Source organism: Choloepus didactylus, chromosome 19 (genome assembly GCF_015220235.1).
Source record: "Choloepus didactylus isolate mChoDid1 chromosome 19, mChoDid1.pri, whole genome shotgun sequence".
NCBI lineage: Eukaryota > Metazoa > Chordata > Mammalia > Pilosa > Megalonychidae > Choloepus > Choloepus didactylus.
The window spans coordinates 18,526,219-18,549,165 of NC_051325.1; the positions used below are offsets into that span (position 1 = coordinate 18,526,219).

Below are 22,947 nucleotides of genomic sequence, written 5' to 3' on the forward strand. Positions count from 1 at the left end.
GGCATTAATATTCAGGCAATGTCTGTGGACATAAAAACACATTTCTCCAGGGGTGAGTGCTGTGCACTTCCATTCCTTCTTTGCAGGTCTTTGAATGTTAACCACACCCCTGTGTTGTGCTGAATTGGAAGATGGTGTATTATGTGTTTTGAATTTCCGTAAATAATCGTCCACAGCAATTGGCACTTGTTGAGAAGGATATAATTTTCCCATCAGAAACATAAGCATCATTTCATGTTTCATTTAAACCCCCTTTTAAGAACCATGGCGATCCTAAGGTGTTTGATCTAAGTGACATAAGGCAGGCCCCACATTGGGGATTTTTTTTTTTTCACTGATCCCTAATGTGATTCTGAAATAAAAGTGACAAACAGTTTTTAACACTGCATATGTTCAGAGACCTCTGCCAAGAAGGGGAAAAAAATAGTCTTGGCACCAAAAGCAAAAGTGCAGTGGTTCCTTTGTGATCCGTAATGAGGAAACAAGTGGCCATGCCCCTGACCTTGTCAAATTAGCATGGAAAGCAGTATTCTGAACCATTCTCTGGAGACTGAATGCACATTTCTTCAATGGAGTCTCAATTCTAATTTAGGGGGTAGGAGAATCTATTCAGCTTTTTCAATACTTGGTGAATTGTGTGCCTGAAAGTTGGAAGGCAGGGGAGGGAGGATGGAGTGAGTGTTGACTTCTTCATGCAGTGGAAACCAATTTTTTTTTTTTTAGTTCCAAAGGACACCAAGTATGAACTCAAAGCCAGTTTTATTCTTTGGCTGCTACCAGCTGACCTTGATGTCTACACCACACTGGGTAAGATCTGGGACCTTATGGAGCCACAAGTCTCAGACCTGGGTGTCGGTCTCAGAGCTGTAACACAGTCCTATCTCCACACATCTTGGGATGCCTGCCTCATCTGCAGGCACTCCCCTGAAAATGACAAGCAGCAAAATACCCCAGGTGTCGTGTTTCCCTCAGAAGGTGCAGAACAAAATTTAAATAACAAGTAGATGATATTTAACATTTTGAACAACAATCTGTTTGCGTTAAAAGCACAATGAAAAAAAATATGTTAGGCAAGGATCCAAACTCTACATATAATGTGAAAACAACCTACCACTTTCCTTTCACATAGAAGAAAACTCATTTGGATTTTGAAAATGCAGAGCTGGGGTTCTTCCATATAAATGGTTTCCAAGTGTAGCCAGGCATCCATTAAGGACCTGCCGAGATGAACCAAAGGCTACACCACTGAATTGCTTCCACCTCAGCACAGTGCGGTCTGCCTGCCAGCTGTGGGGATGGGGGGAAAGGAGGAGGGAGGATTTCAGAATCCCCATGGAGTAGCTGAATAGGACAGAATTGTGGGAAATGCCATCGCCAACAGTTTGCAGAGATACAGCTGGGGTCCTGCCTTGGATGAGCCACATCCCCACTCCGGACAGCTTCACCTGGCCACAGCTTTAATGAGAGCCCCCCAGAAAGCTATGATTCTGTCCATCGATCTGCTGCTTTATAACTAGGGGGTGGGGCGGCACTCCCCACCACCACATATCTTTCACACTATAACTGAGCCCGGGATTAGTACTTCTAAGTGTCCATGTTTAAAAGTTTCCTGGAAATCCACAAATCTTCCAGCTCAGAACCTTTATCCTAAACGCTTTACCCCCCGACAAAGATACCTTTCAGAAGAGTTAATGCAAGTGACATGTGCTGCAGGAATCTTGCACCTTTGGGGTATTTGAAATCACTGAACATGATCTCCACAAACTAGGAAATATCTCACAGTATCAGGCCATTTTTAGCTTTTCAGGGGAGAGAGACACCCATTTCTCCATCTTCTTTCTATGGAAAAACTTAAGAACATGCATGTTGGCCCAGAGACCAATAGCCTAATACCATATGAGTCTCTGGATAGAACAATAGGACAAACAGTGTAAAAACATTTCTTAGGCAAACCTCCAGATATGAAAGGGGCGTCTCAGAGCTGCAGAGTGGGGAAATCACTGTATCATGAGGAATGATATTTTTAGACTGCATGAAAAATGAGGAATGCATGAAAATGCAGAGTGATAATGCAGAGCAGCCGTCCCAAGCCAGGCTGAGTCTCCACTGCTCATTTCCATAACGGCATCATATTTTTGCTCACCGATCTCTGTAATAAAGTTATTACTTGAGAAAAATGGGGCAGTTGTGGAAAGGTTATCATGCTACATGCTGTCAGTTTTTTACAGCTAACTCCAGTATTCTGTTCTTTTGGTTTTCTCAACTCAGAAAGTCTCAATACTTAATTTTGCTGAAAATGCCCATGGTAAACTTCATCCTTTGTCCACTCCTCATGTTTGATCCCTGGGTCTGTCCTGCCTTATCTCTTCAGTCATGACTTTCATTTCTTTATATTTTTGTTTGGTGCTGCAAGATAATTTATCTATCTATGCTTCTCATAGCAATTATTCAGTTCTCAGTTGTGAAGATTATTTTCTATTTTTCAATTTAGAAATCATTGGGTTTTGTTGTTGTTGTTCAGTTCTGGTAACTTATTTTTGTGTCCCAGTTACGTCCTCTAGAGAATTCTCCTTCCTTTTTCTGTTAAGGTGCTGTTCCATGTCTTCCACACAGAGCCAACTGTACTATTTGTTCAGCTGGGCTCCCACCCACAAGTTACTGAGTCCTCTTATATTTTTGGTGATAATAGCACCCTCACAGTTCAGGTTTTGGGAAAACTAAACATCTGGAGTGGTATAATGACAGGATGTTTTTTCCTAGTCCCATCCACTGAGTCCAGATACTCTAGTTAGGCTTCTCTAGGTGGGGAAGCGGCCAGCCACATAGGCTGGGGGTGATTTGTGATATTAAATAGAAGCAAATCAACTCTGTGTGTGTGTGTGTGTGTGTGTGTGTGTAGAGTGGGGGGTGGGGGGTCATTTACTGATGATTTAGAAAATTTAGTAAATAAATGGTGAATTATGAAGGTCCACTAACTAAAGGCAAAACCAATTATTTAAAGTATATGAGGACCAAAAATCATGATGATACACTGAATTATGTACTTATCAGACTGAAGGAGCTATGGCAACTGATGGGAGAATATTATATGGACTCCCCAATTTTAAAAAGGAAAATGTCAGGCCTACTTTGCTAGAGTTGCCCATTATCTCCTCACCACAATCTACCTCCACAAGGCTTTCTTAGGGACCTGCTGGCTGAAGAGTCCCAGAAGATACAAGCATTACCTATCAAGTTTAAGCTGGGCTTTGTCTCAAGCTAGACTAACCCACAAATGGGCAGACAAAATCATAACCTAAGCAGGTAAATCAGTAAAGAAGACAATGTGCAAAAAGTTTTAATGTGAAACAGAGACATGTCACAGAGAAAGAGCAAACGTGAAAATGCCCTATCTTGCTTCTTGTTGGCTTTACATTTCATGATTCCAGTCACTCATGAGAAAGCCCACTCTAGTTCCAGACCTTTGATTCAAGATATTTTTTCATAGTGTTCATTCAAAGAATATATCCTTTTCTTTAACAAGCTTGAGTGAGTTTCTATTGCTTGCAACCAGTCAATGTCAAACTAAGACCGGAATCCAAGTTAAAATTATGGTAATCTGATAATCTCACTATGTCTTTCTGACTTCTTTCCTGAGTTTCAGACTCAAATAGCCAACTGTCAACTAGAAATCCTCAATGGATATGTAAAACCATCTCAAACTTAACTATCTGCAACATAATTTTTTTGTGTGTTTTTCACATAAATCTGACCTCCCAATTTCTTCTCTATCAGTAAATGTACCAAATTTTACCCAGGTGGTCCAGTCAAAAACTTAATTGTCATTCTTGATGCCTGTGTTTTCTTTGCATGTCCTATTTGACTCACCTCTATGACAGAGGTTACTACTAGTCCCCAGTATCCAATTCCCTCTATTCTAAACACGAGAGGATTGTATTTTTTTTATGCCCCCCTGGAACTTAGATGAGTGTGTATGCTTTGCTCTGGATAACGAAACATGACAGGAACTTACATGCATCATTCCTTTGTAGCAGCATTTAAGAATTCATTGTCCATTTTTCCCTGTCATGTGATAGATGAGATTTCAGCTGGTGGAGTATCTGTCAGTCTGGGTTCCTGACTAACCCAGAATGCTCTTGCTGACTCAAGATATACAAACACTGCAGTTAAGAAATAAACTTTTGCTGTTTTATGTCATGGAGATTTGGGGGTTTGAAACTGCCACATAAGCTAGCTTATCCTAACCAATACAACCCCCAAGTCCTATGGCTCCCCTGTTAAAGTATATTCCAATCCTGGCTACTTGTAAACTCCTTTCCACCATCATTCTATCCAAAGCTCCCTCATCTCTTGCCTGAATTTACTGCAGGAACTTCTTAATGTGTCCTCCCTTTTCTACTCTGATAACTCTGAAGTTGATTTTCCAAAGAGCAGCCAAACTTTTTTTTTATTTTAACAGCAAATCAGGTGATGTCCCTCTTTTGTCACAAACCCTCCAACAACTCCACATTAGAACTACAATAAAATTCCATGTCTTGCGATGAACTACAAGACACTATGATCTGACCCCTACCTATTTCTCCTAATTTGTCTCCTGCTATTCTTACACCTTGGCTCCAACTACACTGTCCATTTTACCTTGCTTGCAAACAGTTAAGATCATTCTCCTTTCAGGGTTTTTCTCTTACAGTGTCCTCTGTGTCAAATGCTCTCCCTCCATTCTTGACTTGCTGCATCCCATCATAGAAATCTGTTCTAAGAGTACATCCTCAGAACAGCCTCTGAGGCTATCTAAAACCATATCCTCCAGTAAATAACTCACTATCAAATTATCCTGTTGTATTTTGTAACACACTCTTTGAAGTGCCCTATTTCTCTATTGGCTTATGTTTCTCTCTTCCTAGACCATGAGTATTGTAAAACAAGGATTTTGCTTTTTAGTGCACTCTCCCTGGTATCTAGAAGAGTGTCTGCTGCTTAGTGGGATTTGATAAATATTTATCAAGTGAGTGAAGTAATGAATAAACAGCTTAAACAATCAAGACGTCAAAACAATGCTGTAATAAAGAGACACCTGGATAAGAAGTAATACTCTTTCATAAGCCCTTAACCTAGTTTTGTTTTTTTTTAAACAGAACAAATAAATCAAAGTACTGTTAGATAATAATTTGTATAGCTTTTATCTTTGTTCTACCACTTATGATTCATTCATTAGTAAAGCCTGATGTGTTCAAATTAACTCATTTAAATTGGTTAATGCATATTCAAATAAGGTTTTAAAGGGATTCAGTGGAGAATATGTTTAAAGTTGCACTAGCAATAACTAAATTGTTTGCCTCAATCCAAATTGTCTGAGTTTTCCACAATGGACTCAAGAATGAGTAAGGAAAGGATATGGAAGGACAAGAACAACTCAAAGACAGTAGGTAGGTGAGCAAACCAGAGCAAAAGCCATAAGTTAGGAAACACTAGGCTAACACATTTTTATGGAAAATAACTTTCTGAATAGTTTAGAGAGAATCCATTAGTAGAACTGATTTATCAATGAGCTGTAAATGCAACCAACATGTTTACCCTTCATTATCATCTCCTCCCTATGTGTTTACGAGTACTTCTTTCACATGCCAAGATGACACCTCTGAACTTCCATTAGTGGGGCATGTCCTCTGACTATTATTTCAGGGGAAATGATGGATTTGCACCTATCTACTTGCTGAACTTCTGCTCCTGAAATATACTACACTTTTGAGAAGCAGGTGGCCCAGGTGAGGAGCATTGACTATGACCAAGAGGTACTTTGAAGAGGACTTGCTATCTCAGGTACTGAACTCACACTGGCCTCCCTGGCATTCCAAAGAACAGTTGTTCAAGTCAGGGGAGGTGGGGCAGACACCTGGCTCTATGAATTTGCAATCTTGAGTATCTCACTCAACCTGGTAATGCTGGATGAGGATGAGGATGAGGATAACTGTGCCTCTCCTAGGCATTTCATAAGGTTGTCACACAAATAAAATAATCTGTGTAAAAGAGCTATTTTTAAAAATTCTATTTCTTTGAGGTAATGAAACATTCCCCCTAAATTGAAGTTGCCATATTTATACCTTTCAAAGGAAAAGAGTGAGCATCAAAATGAATATATTTTGCCATACAGTCTTCACGCTACTTGAGATTAAAAGTGCCCATACCTGCCCATTAGGAAATGTTGAAATTAGAATAATTAATTGAAAATGATACCACTGTTTCTTTAAACTCACAAAGGCACCAAGGGAGGGATCACCTCTCAGTAAGAGACCCCATAGCCTGCTTTTAGATGCAAACATTTCCAAATAATCCATCTCCTATCCAAGTAGAAAGTTAAACTCACTGTCCATCATAAAATGGAACAAAGTGTTTCTAGCACTTCTGTGGACATCTATGAAGACACCTAAAATCAGGAGGAAAAATGCACAGGATTGTGCCTTATATGAAACCTACTTGCTGTTATATTGTATAAATTGCCAACCATATGAAGGCTCCATGGTGTATGTAGCTGTTCTGCTTTTTCTTTTACCTGAGTAAGTCTCTTCTTCATCATTAAACATATCCCAAATATCTTGTTAAATAAACTGTATTCAGAGGCACAAGGAATACTCTGATGGAAGCATTTAGTTTCAGAAAAAGTTGTGGTTATGATGATTTAACCATCAACACAAACCCATTTCAATCTCACATTCAGAAGTCACTATTGGGAAAGGATTCTTTATAAAGAATTATAAAGTGCAAAATTCCACAAAATTGCCACACAACAGTAATCCCCTGTCAATAAAGATAATATAACTTTTTAAGGAAAACAACACAGAACCACACCTTACTCTGCATCTTCATGCAATCCATTGTGTTTTCTTTTTACACAACTATAACTTCTTAAGATGAGATATAATGTAAGATAATAGCTAAATGAATCTGATCACTCACTCTTCCCATCTTCATAGTCAAAACCAATCGATACAATCCCTGCAGTCAACTAATTACAGGAAAATAATCACCCATGTGACCCAAATGAAGCATTGGCACAATGACTAGGTCTACTTGAGATTTTCAAGACGTATTTGCTTTTCGGAAATTGAGATTCAAATCGCATCATCTTGAATGTTCACTATAAAGTGTGTTGTTCTCCCTACCTCATGGTGATTCTTGGTCAGCCATTCCTTAATGGTGCCGAGGGCAATAACTGCAGCAGGCTCGTTTGGGAAACCTAAATGAAGAACAGAATAAAACAAACAAACAAAAACAAGATGAAGACATAGAGAGGTCATAGTATGATATTGGTGTCGTCTCATTAAAACAGTGTTCAAGTCAACAAATAAGTACTGAGCAAGACAGGCCTTAGTAGGATACACATAGTTGTGAAGCCCGTGATCCTATACACAAGGCATGAGATTATTATTGTTCTAAATAATAAAGGATTTAATTGTCTCTAACAACAATATCAATTAAATATATTTGTAAATGCTTAACAGCTTACAAAGCACTTCCATATTTTTTTCATAAGAGGTACTCAAATTAAGGTTTGTTCCCCTCTGTTTACAAATCAAGTAAATATGGCTCAGTGAAAACAAGTGCTTGGCTCTGGGTCACAAGATCAGCAACATCCCATCAGTGAACTACCATAAGACAACACAAATAACTTGCTAAATAGCCATCCCACTGAAAGCTGTTGTCAGAATTCAAAGAAGTAACCCTGTTCCGTGTAGGGCCATCGGAGAAGATGTTAGGGATTAAGACACTGTGGTATATTGAATCATATATCCCAACAAAAGACATGCTCTTAATCTTAATCCGTGATTTTGTAGGATTATGATTTACTTTTGTAAATAGTATCTGTGAATATGTAAAGATGAATCAGGACATGGATCTTTGAAGATCCTATTTAGGTGCGGCCATCTGAATCAGGTTAGATCTTAATCTATATTACTGAGAGACTCATAATGAGAGGAAATTCAGACCCAGTCAAACAAAGCCACAAAAGAACAGACAGAAAGTGAGAGAGATTGCCACAGGACAGGAAGCAGTGGCAAGCCAAAGAACACCAAGGATTATGGTAAGTCACACCAGAATGCTACAGCTTTGGGGAGAAAGCACCATCTTGCAGATGCCTTAATTTTGGACTTCTAGTCTCTGAGACCATGACACCTAAGTTCCTGTTGTTACACCAACCAGCGTGCAGTATCTTACCATGGCAACTCTGGCAAACTAAGACGGTTTTACCATGAACTAACCTCATGATGTAATATGGGTTTGGTTTTAGTAGGGCAGCAAGAATGACAGGCTTATGCCATATCCAGCGAGTGTTATTGCACATATTCAGTGTTTCTGAAGAACATCAAGAATGTCCCTTTAGCTTATATACATTCCTGAACCTGCAGAATCATCAGATAGTCTTCCAGTAGAGATAAAAATATGTGAAGGAATAACCTTACAGATTTATGGGGCAGAAAGGAGAGATGGGAGTAACTGCTGCACTGACTCTGCCCTCTGAAAACTCAGCACTTCCTAGGCATCAATCCCATAGCCTTTCAATCAATCTTCATCCTCTCCCGTATTAATTGTATTTCATGGTTTTCCATGTTTCATATATTTTTAAGTTTTTTTTTAATTTTTAAAGCCTATAATTGAGTGTTTCTCAGCATGCTCACAAGGTTGTACAACCATTACAACTAATTCCAGAACATTTTCATTAACCCTAGAACACTGTGTACCCATTAACTGTCACTCTTCATTTCTTCCCTCACCCTAGTCCCTAGCAACCACTAATGTACTTTCTATCTCTCTGTATTTGACAAGTCTCCTCCTGGATTTTTCAATACTGCCTTCCTTCCTTGTCTCCTCTTACCCATTTGACCAATTCTTCCCTAGCTCCTTTTTCTAGAAGCATCCATTTAATGCATGTCATCCCTTCATCCTAAATGCATCCCTTTTCTCTCTATAAAACCTACTTCAGCCAGATCCTGCCTCATCCACTAGGATGTCTTTGAGGTTATCTCCCAGTCAGAGAAGCTCCAGTGACATTCTCCATGTAGATGCAGTTAAAAGAGAGGCATTGCCGAAATGGGGAGACCTGAGACTTACAAGAGCTCGCTTTATTGGAGGGCTAATGCATAGTCCAGTTGTTAACACTGATGTTTCCCATCTCAACAGACCTTCAGAGAAAGTGTGCTGAGATAGCAAGAGTAAGAGAAGGGAGGTTTTTGCTCCTACTTCCAAGAATAAACACTGTTTTCTGATTAGGTTTCTGCAGGCTTTGCTAGAGAGTTCATGAGGAAAGGGAACAAAACAAAGCCAGAACAAGCTTCATTATCTTTATATTTATAACCCAGAGAGAAGTACTGTGATGTAAATGTTGACGGGTTCTTGAACCTTTGTAAATTCATCTATGACTTTTGGACTGTCATTTTGTCTTGAATTGTTTAATCCTATTTGTTTTCCTTAAAATAAAAGCTTCAAAGTGTAAAACCCTTAAAATTAGAAAAATCTGTTAAACAATTAGTTAATTCATTAACAAATTACTATTGAACCAGAAAAGAGTAGATATATGGACACTTTTAATGAGTCTCAGGCCTCTAAAACCAAAGTCTAGGGGAGGAAATTAGACAAGTTAACAGATTACAATAGTGCAGCCTGACTAGTGCATTAGGGACTTGGAGACATGGATACAGGGAAATAGGCACCAATGAGTGTGGGACAGGGTCTTGCCAGGAAACCAAAGAACATGTAGGGGAGGGAAACAAAAAGTGGGGAGCTGAGGAGACAGTGTCCTCAGAAGTAAGTTGTGAGCAGTAAGAAATTGATGGAATACAGGAAGGAAAGTGAAAAGGAGAAGAAAGCAGGATAAATCCCTGTGGTCTGCAAAAATGAAGGAAGATGGAGTGGGCATTTGGGGTTAAGGGGTTAATCACAATAGGCCTTTTCAGTCCACTTCTTCCCTGTGTTTCATACTCATGTAGATTATCACCGGGATGCATCCCCTTGATATGTTCCAGCACCAGAAATGCAACATGCATTCTTCCCCAAAATGAACTTCATCCCCGGCTGTCCCAGTTGGGATCTATAGCTTTATCTTTCTCCTAGTCACTAGCATATTTGACTGCTTCCCTACATTCTGCTGCAAACCGAGTCCTAAAGACATTGTCTGTCTGAACCATTTTACATTATCCCTTTCTTTCTTTACTTTCCTGCTGCCACTGAAGTCACTGAAGGGCTGATCAGCCCCTCACCCTGACCACTGCAGTAGACTCCTAACTGTGCTCTTTTATTTCCCTCCTTCTCCAAACTATCTAAGACACCACTTCCAAGTGATTCTTCCTATCGCATGGCTGTCATCGTGCTTACAGAAAACAATGGCAGTCTTCGTTGACTCTCAAGCGCCTATACAATAAACGCTAGAACCATGGCTTGGCACTACAAACTCCACTGGCCCCCAAGACCTCCCCATAACTGTCTTGGTTTTCCCTGTTTATTTCCTCCCATCCCCTTCCCCCTGAAATTCTTCTACAACTTTTGGATATATTTAAGAAGTACTTAAGTCATAGAGTTTATAGCATGACATAAAAGTAGTAAATAGTTAATTATACTCAGTTGCAACGGCCATGGGCATTGACATTCACCTTTAGAAAACATTAATTCCATACAGAGAAATTGTACATGTTCTTACAGAACCATGGCAACTATGGTCAATTCTCAATTAATTGTGACCTCCTGGTCACTCTCTCTCATTCATCAAAGCTTCTGGCACCTGAGTCATGGTTTTCAACTCTACCTCAAGGCTTGACATAACCCTGGGTGGTTTCACTGTCTAAGAGGATGACCCCTGAATTCCTGGTCTGCTAGACCCTTGATCTACTCATCTTTGACAACCTCTCCCCACCTCGGCCTCACCTATGTCCTCCTCAAATCACACCACAGACCTTGAGGTAACACTTCCACTCCAAAATGACTAGTTGAAGCCGCACACTCTCAAAACCTGTTCTCTGTTTAGCTTGTTTGTTCAGGTGCTTTGCATAAATGGTCTTTCCCTTCCTCAGATTTCTTTCTATTGACTACTCTTCTGTTTTTGCCACTCTATCTTTCCTGTCTTCATGTCCCATCTTTTGCAGCTTAGATTCTACAACCATAACTTTAATAACAGTCCTTGGTATCCCAGACTCTCTGGTTCTTTTATCTTCTGATTAAAACTCTCCAGCTAAGCATGGATGGATTAGTCCAACTCTCCACCTTCAGTGCCCAAAGAATATCATTCAACAGGGTAATTCATGATCACCAATCTGAGCTGGGACATCAACACTGCCCAACTATCCTAATATTTCCTTGGGCCAATTAATTATCTTTCTCTCCACTATAAACATTTGAAGCCTACTCTGTCTTCAAACCACTCTCCAAATTAATGTCTGTGTTTCTCTCCTGAATAGTCTCTTCCCTCTATCTCTAAGCTCCTCTCATGCTGCATTTCTCTTTGCTTTCCCAACTCCAGCTACATTGGTCTTTTTGTTCTTTGAATGTAGCATGTTCCCTTTTGCCTTCCTGTCACAAGGCCATTAGCTGTTTCCTCTTCCTGAAATGGCCTTTGCTTCCTTCTTTTCCTACTTTATTCTAAATTTTATTTATTTACTGCTCAATTATCATTCTTTCAGGGGAGGCTTTTCCGAAATTGATGTCTCCCTATTTTATGCTTTAGTAGCTCCATGTACTTTTCCTTCATGGTGCTCATCATAGTCAAAATTGTGAATAGTTGATTAATAATTTTAATAGAGTGAAAGCCGTAAAGAGGCAAACACCATATCTGTTTTTTGCTCACCATTATATACCTAATACATTGCTGGCGTGTAGAAGATGAACAGCAAGTTCCAATTGAAAAGGGAAATGGATTATGGACCAGTGGATCAGAGCATGGTGCCATTTCTACAGTGTATGGAAAGTGGGAAAAGGCTTAGTACAGCTTGCATAAGGGGTTGAGTCCTAGGATAGGGGGAGAGTGAAGGGATTCTGATAAAGTACACAAACTGCTTGGTATAAATACAAAATCCTATTTCTTTCCTGAGAGAAAACTGTTGAGAAGATGCATATGAGAAAGCATAGCTCCTGCTGGGAAGATATGCTGTAATTAATTTAAAAGGGAGGGAAACATCAAGACAATTATCCTTGAAAATATGCTTGTTTTGAGGGGGCATTTCTATACAAGACAAAGCACGATGTTTAGAGTAAACAGTAATAGGGCAATTCATTGTTGATTTAACTGCAAGATGCCAAGTGGAACAAGAAAGAGCAATGAATGAACAGACAAGGCCAGATCTTAGCCTGGGGATGGGCTACCCCAGGATAGCAGGACTGCAACATGTTTTGGGCACCAGGGGGTGTTTATTTACAGAAACAGAATGGCCATCTACAGGGGAAGATACAGACAAGCATCAGATGAATTACTGAGTTAGATGACAAAGAAAACCTATTCCAAGTAAGAGGGTCAATGAGGCTGAACAAAGCCTTTAATTTAGTGCCAGGTCTGGAGGGAGTTATGCATGGGTGCCCAGGAGTGCTTCGAATCTGGGCTTTTGCTGGCATTCCGAAGCTCAGTCCGCTACTCATTAGAACGGATTATTAAAAGTAACTTTTGTTGTAAATATGGAAGTCAACATCAGAATTACAAAGGCTTTCTTTTTGTTTACTTTTGTACTGAAAGCACTTGCTGAATACACACATGCATGCATGCACACGCACACACACACACACACACATATACACACAGAGACATGCAGTCATCACCCACATCAAGACAGAAAACATGTACAACAACCCAAAAGGATGCCCTGACCCAAGGTAATACCTGGCCCACCCCCAAAGTAAGCACTATCTATGGTGTTAGAGATCAGAATTTCTCTCTGTTGGTACACTGCATATACATGGAATGATACATATATGGTGGTAACACACATACAAAGCAACATTTCCCAATTTAACCACTTTCAAGTATATAATTGAGTGGCATTAATTACAGTCACAATGTTGTGCTACTGTCACCACCTAAAACAGAAACTCTATCCATTAAGTGTTAACTACCCATTCCTCCATCCACCCAGTCCTGGTAACCTGCAATCTACTTTCTGTCTCTATGAATTTGCATATTCTAATTATTTCATATAAGTGAACTCATGTAATACCTACCCTTTTCCATGTGGCTTATTTCACTCAACATGATGCCTTCAAGATACATCCATGTAGTAGGATGTATCATAATTTCACTCTTTTTTACAGCTGAATAATATTCCATTTTATGTATATACTACATTTTGTTGATACATATCTGTCGAAGGACACTTGGGTTGCTTGCACCTTTGGGTTACTGTAAACAATACTACTATGAATGTTGGTATACAGATATTTGTTTGAGTCTCTGCTTTCAATTCTTATGGCGCATACTTAGAAGTGGGATTGTTGGTAATTCCATATTTAACTTCCTGTGAAACCGTCAAATTGTTTTCCACAGCAGTGGCATGTTTTTACATTCCCACCAACAATGTACAATGGTTCCTATTTCTCTGCATCCTCACCAACACTTGCTACTCTTCATTTTTTAATAATAGCCCTTCAAGTGGCTATAAAGTGGTATCTCGTTGTGGTTTTGATATCGTCATTTAGTTATGACATTAGGGTGATAATCAGTCTCATAGAATGAATTAGGAAGTGTTCCCTCAAGTCAGTTTTTTGGAAGAGTTTGAGAAGAGTTGGTGTTAATTCTTATTTGGATATTGGATAAAATGTACTAGTGAAGGTAAGTGGTCCTAGAATTTTCTTTGATGTGAAGTTTTTGAATACTGATTCCATCTCTTGTTATTGGTCTGTTGAGATCTTCTATTTCTTTTAAATCAGTTTAGGTAACTTGCGTGTTTCTAGGAATTTGTCCACTTCATCTAGGTTATCTAATTTGTGAGAATACAGTTGTTCATAGTAAACTCTTATAATCAGTCCTTTTCATTTCTCTAAGATTGGTAGTAACATCTTTCTTTTCTGATTTTAGCTGTTTATATTCTTTTTCTATGCCAGTCTAGCTAAAGGTTTGCCAAATTTATCGATCTTTTCAAAGAACTAATTTGTAGTTTCATCGATTCTCTCTTGTTTTTCTCATCTCTACTTCATTTATCTTCACTCTAATCTTTATTATCTCCTTCTCTCTGTTCATGTTAGGTTTATTTTGTTCTTCATTTTCTAGCTCCTCGAGGTGTGAGGTTTGATTGACTTGAGATCTTTCTTTTTTAATGTAAGCATTTACAACTATAAATTTCCCTCTGAGCACTGCCTTTCCTTCATGCCATAGGTTTTGATATATTGTGTTTTGTGTTCATTTATCAAGATATTTTCTAATTTCCCTTGTGATTGCTTCTTTGATGCATGGGTTCTTAAAGGTATGTTATTTAATTTCCACATATTTGTGAGTTTTCCAGTTTCCCTTCTATTATTGATTTCTAGCTTCATTCCACTGTGGTCAGAAAAGATATTTTGTATCAATTCAATGTTTCAAAATTTATTGATACTTGCTTTGTGATGTTATATATGGTCTATCCTGGAGAATGTTCCAGATGCACTTAAGAATGTATATTCTGTTGTTGTGTGAAGTGCACTCTATAAGCCTGTTAGGTCTAGTTGGTTTAAAGTATTGTTCATGTCCTCTATTTCCTTACTGATCTTTTATCTAGATGTTCAATCCATTATTGAAAGTGGTGTATTGAAGTCTCCCACTATTAATGTAGAACTCTATTTCTCCCTTCAAATCTGTCAATGTTTGCTTCATGTATTTTGGGTTTCTGTTAGGTGCATAGCTTTATAATTTCTACATCTTCTTGATTAATTGACTCTTTATCAACATAGTGTCCTTACTGTCTTTTGAAACAATTTTTTCCTTAAAAATCTAGTTTGTTTGATATTACTACTTCCACTCTCTTCTGGTTACTTTTTGCATAGGATTACATACATATAAACTCCTTTCATTTTCAACCTACTTGCATTTTTGAATTTAAGGTGAGTTTCTTGGACACAGCATATACAACTAGCCCATGCTTTTTTATTCATTCTGCCAATCTCTGCTTTTTGAGTGGAGAGTGTAATCCATGTACATAAAAAACTACTTCTGCCATTCGCTATTTGTTTTTTGTAAATCTTATACAGCTTTTGTCCCTCAATTCTTCTATCAATACCTACTTTTGTATTTAGTTGATCATTTGTAGGGAACCCTTCAGAATCCTTTCTCATTTCCTTCTGTGCATATTTTTCATATGTTTTCTTTGTGATGATGGGGCTTAAATTTAACATTCTAAATTTGTAACAATGTTGCTTGATACAGACTTAACTCCAATACCATGCGCACACTATGTTCCCATGCCCCTCTGGTCTCCACCTTTATGTTGTTCTTGTCACAAATTATATCTTTATATATTGTGTCTAAACTATAGATCTGTCATTACTTATGTGTTTGCATTTTAAATCTTAAGTAGTTAAAAGTGGAGTTACAAACTAAAAATACTCTAGTAATGGCATTTATACTCATCCATGTAGTTACCTTTCCTGGAGATATTTTTGCTTCATACCACTTCACTCTACTGTCCACTGTCTTTCCTTTCAACCTGAAGGGCTCCCTTTAGTATTGCTTGAAGGGCCAATATAGTGGTGACAACCCCCCTCCACTTTTGTTTATTGGAAATATCTTAATCTCACCCTCATTTCTGTAATAGTTTCGCTGGATACAGAATTTTTGGTTGGCAATTTTTTTTTTCTCTCAGCACTTTAAATGTTTCATCCCACTGCCTTCTTGATTCCAAAGTTTCTGATGTGAACTTGGCATGATCTTATCAAAGCTCTCTTGCACATTACACATTACTTCTTTTTTGCAGCTTTCAGGATTCTCTTTGTCTATGGCATTCAACAATTTATTATGTCTTGGTGTGGATCTTAGAGTCTCTCTTTTTTGCAGTTTGTTGAACTTCTAGGATTGGTATATTCAGGATTTGCATTAATTTGGGGAGGTTTTCAGCCATTGTCTCTTCTAATATTCTTTCTCTTTCTTTTCCTTCGAGGATACCCACAATGTATATATTGGTGTGTCTGATGTTGTCCTATAGGTCTCTTAGTCTCTGTTCATTTTTCTTCATTCTTTTTTCTTTCTTCTCTTCAGGCTAAATAATTTCAGTTGACCTACCTTAAGGTTCACTGTTTCTTCTTCTAGCTCTAATCTGTTGCTGAAACGCTTTAGGAACTTTTTTTTTTTTTTTTTTTTTTAGTTTTAGTTTTATTTATTGTACTCTTCTGCTTCAGTGTTTGTGTTTGGTTTCTTTTTATGATTTTTATCTCTTTATTGATGCTCTCATTTTGTTCATATATCCTTTACCTGATTGCCTTTAGCTCTTTGTGTGTGTTTTCCTTTAGCTCTTTAATCTAATTTAAGACAGCTTTCAAAAGTCTTTGTCTGGTATGTCCATAGTCAGGGCTTCCCCAATGATGCTTTTTGCTGTAATATGTTGTTCCTTTGAATGGATCATCATTTCCTATTTCTTTGTGCCCCTTGTAATTTTTGTTGCACACTAGACATTTTAATATTTTAACATGTTGTCCCTGGAATTTTATCACTGAAGTATGTGTTTCTTAAGCTTGCATCCAGCTAATATTGGAGATTTCCTCGAATATCAGGAGCTAACAAGAAGAAGAAGAAATAGGAGGAGGAGGAAGAAAAATAAAGCAAGAGGGGAAAGAAGGAAAGAAACATCTTTCCTGGTCTTTTCAGATTGGTTGTGTGAGTGTTCTGCTCTGGAGTTTAGCGAGCCTTACAATGAGCCTGAAGAACATCTAGGTGAAAGCATGTTTTTCTGAGTATGCATCGTGCCCTGGGCATACATATGCAAATTTATGAATTCCCCCATTTACATTTATTTTCTGAATTCTCCTTTTCCTCCAGGAAATTCAAAGTGTTTTCTGCAAGTCATGGGCATTCTATTTTATGTCTTAAAGCTGGTAAGACTTTGCCCCAGGCAGTTGTGGTTTGCTTGTTTTCTTGCAGGATTTTAGCTGCCCTGCAGCCACTTCTACATTCACAGGAAGTTCTGGAACCAGCAAGACAGAGATAAGCATCCTGATTCAGTCTTCTAGGCTGCCACTGAAGGGTTTGGGATAGACATATACACGCTTCTATATGCACATAAAGATTCTTCTTGTACCTCCAGAACAAGGATCCCACACTGGGAGCTTGGACTGGCTCTGCAGCAAACCAGGGAGCCGGGAAGGGAACAGCCAGAAAAAGTGCCAAGAGGTTTTCCTACTATTTTTTAAACCGTATTTTTTATTGTAGAATATAACATATACACATAGAAGTGATAACTTTCCAAGTGCAATTTAACAAGTAGTTAGCCAATTTCAAAGAATATTATGGGTTACAGTTCCACAGTTTCAGTTATTCCCTTATTGTGAAATATAACATATATGCAAAAAGATAATATCTTTCTAAGTATGATTTAACAAGTAGTTATACAGGAAATTTCCAAAGTTGCTACAGTTTATGCTATAGTACCATAGTTTCAGTTATCTCCTTATTGTGAAATTAATATATAAAAGTTAATTTCAAGAAAAGTTGCCTTTTTCTTGATTTGGCACTTGCCCAATTACTACAGCCCTTTAACTGTTTTCTGAGGCTTTGAGCAAGAGGGTTGTACCAGATTTTACTTGTTAGTCAAAAGTTCTGTGGGGGGATGGGACTCAGGAGCATCACAGTCTGCCATCTTGGTGGTATCACTCCCAAGTGTGTAGCCTTTTATGTCTATATTTTGTTCAGTGTTATGACTCTGATTTACCCATGTTGTTGCATGTAGTAATAGCTCATTCTTGGCCATTATAGTGTTATAGTCAATTGCATGAATATTCCATAATTTGTTCATTCTACTGTTGATAGACAATTGGGTAGTTTACAATTTTCAGCTATTATGACTAAAGTTGACATGAACATTCCCTTACATATTACATTTGGGTGGATGTAAGTACTTGTTTTTGTTGCATGTATGCCCAGAGTGGGACTGCTAGTACAAAGGTTACATGGATGTTTAACTCTGATATATTCTACCATGCAGTTTTCCAATGTGGCTGTGCCAATTAACATCACCACCAGAAGTATATATTTAAGTTTAAAATTATGTATTTATCTAGCTACCTTACTTATTTATTTAGCATGTCAAGATGTACTTACTAATTATATTTTCTTGGCATCATTTGAAACCATTCAAAATAGCTTTAGGCCAATCAATATGTTTTATAGCAGGAAGCCCAGTTGGATTTTCAATAGTTTCACCCATGGTACATCAAATAATTCACTAGACAGATTTTCCTTTTACTTAGTTATTTAACGCATATTTATTTTCATCAATGTTCCCTGCAGGAAGATATAGTAAGGAAGACTCACAGTAAGCCCTTATCCTGTCACAGAATGATTTAACTGTTTGAAGGAATTGATGAAAAATTGGGCTATTTTCAATACAACTACAGTGGCTCTGCTTTTAACCTTTCCAGAGACAGTTTTCCTTTCCAGTTGTTTTTTTTTTTTTTTCCTTTTTGTTCTTGTTGATAATCCCCCAATATCTTTAGCTTTTTTCTCTGGACTGCTTGCCATGGGGAAAAAAAATTTGTTTTCCCAGTATAAAACTCAAATATGTTCTACTAAGATTCTAGTATATTCTACTAAAATAGAGGTACATGACTTATCCTGTCAATAAAACTGTTATTTTGCATTCAGAAGAAACAGATGAACTTTTGCTTTAAACTTAAAAATGAGGATCTGCTTATAGCTATAAATTACCATACCATATAAAGGCATATGATGATACCTTAAATATATTATTTCAAAGAGACTCTTAATACAAATTAAAAAAAAAAAAAAATCAAATTGAACTTATCGCCAGGTGTAATTTAACCATGGTTTAAAATTTTACCCCCATCCATGATTACAGTCTGCCCAGGATCTCCTCTTCTAGCATTTTCCCCCAAGATCCCCTTTTAGACCAGTTTCTAGGACTCACCTCTGCTTTAAGTGTGGATGCCTTTCAAACAGGTATAAAAAGAAAGCACCCTAGAGACCAATGTCTAGGCAAAGCTCACCAATCTAAAAACTGTTGGGGTTTTTTTGCATTGAATCATTCTGTTTTCAACTGAGCAGTTTCTTCTGTCGTGGTTTTCACCTCAAAGGTTTTCAGTCTATACTCCCACCCCCACCCCTCAGTAGGGTACTCGGTCCAAAGCTGTGATAAAATATTCATAATATTATGAAATTATAAACCTCTATGTAAACAGCATATTATTTAGAAAGTGATTACCATACTAACACACTCTCAGAGTGACTATAAGCACTAAAGTGGTCTGATTTGTTATAAATATCCAGAAATTAGAAACAGTAGTTACAAAAATCGAACTCCCTTAAATTCTGCACATTGACTTTGCATCCACTTTGGCACCCTCCCCTCACCAGTCTTTACTGAGGAAAGCATGATTTTTTTTTTTCTATGCACACATACAAAGTCAAGAAATATAAAAATATTATGTAGTTATAAGAAATGGGATTTTCAACATTGATGAAAAGCCCTGACTGTCCTGAATAAAAAGAATGCATCACTGGGTTTATCAAAATGTTAACATCAGAGATTATCAACATTGACTATCAATGCAAAATTACAGTTTGCTTGATTTTTCAGAGAGCACAACCAAATTCTTTTCCACTTAAGCACAAAAGTTCTGCTGTGTAGACCCAAGAGACATGAAAACAGTATACTTTACAAGCTTCAGTGAAAAGAGATGAAGTGTGAGATGAGTTTTTTTTTCCCCCCAGAAAACATTCTTTGCCACTCTCTCCTGAACACACACACACACACATACACACACACATCCCAACCTCTCCTGGTTGGGGAGGAGGGGGAGAGGGGTATAGAAGGAGGGGATGGTTGAGCAGGGGGAAACAGAGAAATATGGGGTAATAAATGTATTTGTTTCATCTCAAAACTGCTTTTGTCAACCCCCTCCCCCTAGGCCTCCATCCAACCCATAAAAGCAATTCTGATAGCATGATGAAATCAAATTACTTGAGACAAATGAGCTGAAGAAGCCTCACTGTTAAGCAATTGCTACAGTAGACACTCAGACAATTCTAGCTAAAGGCTGAGTTTCACAAAAGATAAAACAGGTGAAGTAATAAGAGTGACACTGGCCCCTATTACTGCAGTGAGCATGGCAGCAGAATGCTAAAAAGGGTGTCAGTGGCTTCACTCCAGAAAGCAAATGGGCACCACAGTAAGGAGGTTGCAGCATCTGCAGCCTGTCATTAGGATACCAGAGCTTTAGGTTTGTTTAAAAGGACAAGACAGGTTTTGCTATATTAATATATATGCAAAAAAGTGGCATATTAATAAGTTGGATAACCGCAGCAGATGCTGGCAATACCTCACATACATCCCCTTGGCATGTGCCATTTCCCTGCACACTGGCCTGAATTACAACTGCCAACACCTGCAACCTTTTCCCTGTGGCCTCTTTCTGGTGGCTGGAGCTCATTTGGCTAATATGTGGGGCAGGTCCAATGTGTCAGGGAATCAAGACCTCTGAAAACATTCTTCAAGCCAAGATTTCTGAGGTTTGTTGTATGAATGTCCTAGCTGATCATTTCTCAGGTGGGATAAACTGAGGTGCACACTCTTTGCAGTTTCTTGGAATTCCTCCCTGGGATTATGTGCCGATTGCTCACACTGGCAAATTGCATGATGATGCACCCTTTATTGGCTTCCTTTCTTTGTCTCTCTTCCCTACTCCCTTCCCTGAGATCATTCCCAGATTGATACTTGAGCCCAAATCCTGCCTCTGAATCTGCTTTTGGGGGAAGCCAAACTATGACAGCAACCAATATACATTAATGAACATGAAAAAATAAGGTGGTGTGTCTTACCTTTACAGCACCCTTTCTCCAATTTTTTCTAGTTATTTCTGGCACATGCATAGTACAGAAACAGCTGCATAAATTAGTTAACAAAGGGTAGGAAAATGGTTGGGGAGCTCACTGGTCGTCAGCATTAAAGCGTGATAATATTTTATGTGGGGGGGTATAGGCGACATGTAGGTCAACAGCAGCTTGCAAACCTGTCCCCAAGAGACAGGAATCTCTAAACAATAGCAGATTGCTACCAGTGATAGCTGCAGCAGCATTTACTGACCAATTATTATAGAACAAGTCAGTCTGCTTGGCATTTACATGTATTATCTCATTTAATCTTCCCAACAACTCCACAGGGAGAAGTAGGGAGTAGACAAAGGAAGAAGAGTTGGCCTGTGAATGGACAACCACTTGAGTTTGTTGAGGGAGGGCTGACAAAAATGATTAATTTGGATTTATATTAAATACTGCCAAGAGGTGTGCAAAGTATAGTCTTGCTTTGTCATGCAAGCTTTAGTTAACTCAGTATCACTCACTAACGATGTCTGGACTAGCATCTACTTGATGAGGAAGCAATGATGGTGCAAGTGGCTCAGGACGGACATGGGGTGGGAGCCTAGGCTGTCCTCTCCTAAGGACACCACCACCTCCGGATTCCATATAAAAAGCCCAAACCCTCAAGACTCCCTTTAAGATGTACATATAATTTCCCAATTTTTAGATGAGAAGGGGTGGCTCTTGGGGAACTTAAGCAAGGGCAGGGCTAGTACACAAGCCTGGGTTGGCCTGAGCCCGCTCCACTCACACCTCAGCCCATGGCATGGAAGATCATTCACCCTCATATCTCCGTGGAATGGATAGAACACACCCTAAGGCCTTTCTCTCCTAGACTCCATTCCAATGCAGCAGTGTTTCAAACTCCAAAGAAAGGAAATCCAAGTGGAAGTCTCCTCACCAGCAGAGACAGAGGTTGGCACCAAGTGCCAAGCAGAGGGCCTCCTGGGTAGGTCGCACCCAATAGACCGGGGTTGGGGGTGCTGCCCGCTGTTCTGACCCCTTCCCCAGGTGGCGGGGCCCATTCCCTCCATTTAATGTGCTCCTTATGGGTGGGGGCCTATGGAGTCCCTTTAGAACAGAGAAAAGCTGGCAGTGCTGAAGGTAAAATTACTGCTGAGCATTTAGCCACCACCATTACAGACATAACTGGGACCTATAAATTTGAGGTGCGTCGTCACAATAGAACTTCCAGGACATCATACCCTACCTACCCCTGATGCTGTTTTACTCAATCAGCACCGATTTTCCTCACGGGACCTCTAGAATGAGTCATAACATAAAAGGAGAATGGCGATTCTGTGCTTATCACTTTACATCCATTCTTTCATTTCACTTGATGTGTATTATGTGCATCATAAGCAAATGATACAGACTTGAGTTACCTTTTCTCTCTCCTGTTTAGAAAACGGTGAAGCATGATGTTTTCCTTTCAAGTTGTTTTCCTCTGCTCTGCAAGACGGGTAAGAAAGAGCTGCCTCTTTATGGGACACAAGGTTACAATCCACGCAAGCTTCATCAGCTTCTCAAACTTACACACTCCAGTGTCTATTTCTGAGGGTATTTTAAAAATCATTTCTTGCCTAAGGTATTATAATAATGACTTGAGGAATGGCTCATGAAACAAATTCTGTTCTATGCAAGCTGTTCATACTACCCCTGGAAAAGTCTCCTGAGAAAAGAGATGAAAGATTGCATAGAATCACCTGGAACAGGATGTTTTTAAAACTTCTTTTTTTAAAAGAACATTTTTCCTACAGGGATAATCAAGGGAGTTCACTGAGGACATTATCTTTGAGTAGAAAAGGCTTACATTGGGGTATACTGAGATGAAAGTGCAGTTTCTACTTTCAGAACTGGTGGCATTCTAGGATACATGGAACCAGAGGCCATTGATCCCTCTAAATATGAAACACGACATGTGG

At 38.8% G+C, this 22,947-nt stretch overlaps 1 protein-coding gene across 6 annotated transcripts in view; it reads right to left on the reverse strand.

Moving 5' to 3' along the window:
• The window catches only part of MACROD2 (mono-ADP ribosylhydrolase 2), a 2,227,780-nt gene that overhangs the window by 570,108 nt on the left and 1,634,725 nt on the right, over positions 1 to 22,947 (reverse strand). For all 6 annotated transcript variants that reach the window (XM_037811787.1, XM_037811788.1, XM_037811785.1 and 3 more), the window contains one exon: positions 7,161 to 7,234. In XM_037811787.1, the coding sequence (XP_037667715.1) occupies positions 7,161 to 7,234 (74 nt within the window). The remainder of the gene's footprint in view (positions 1 to 7,160; positions 7,235 to 22,947) is intronic.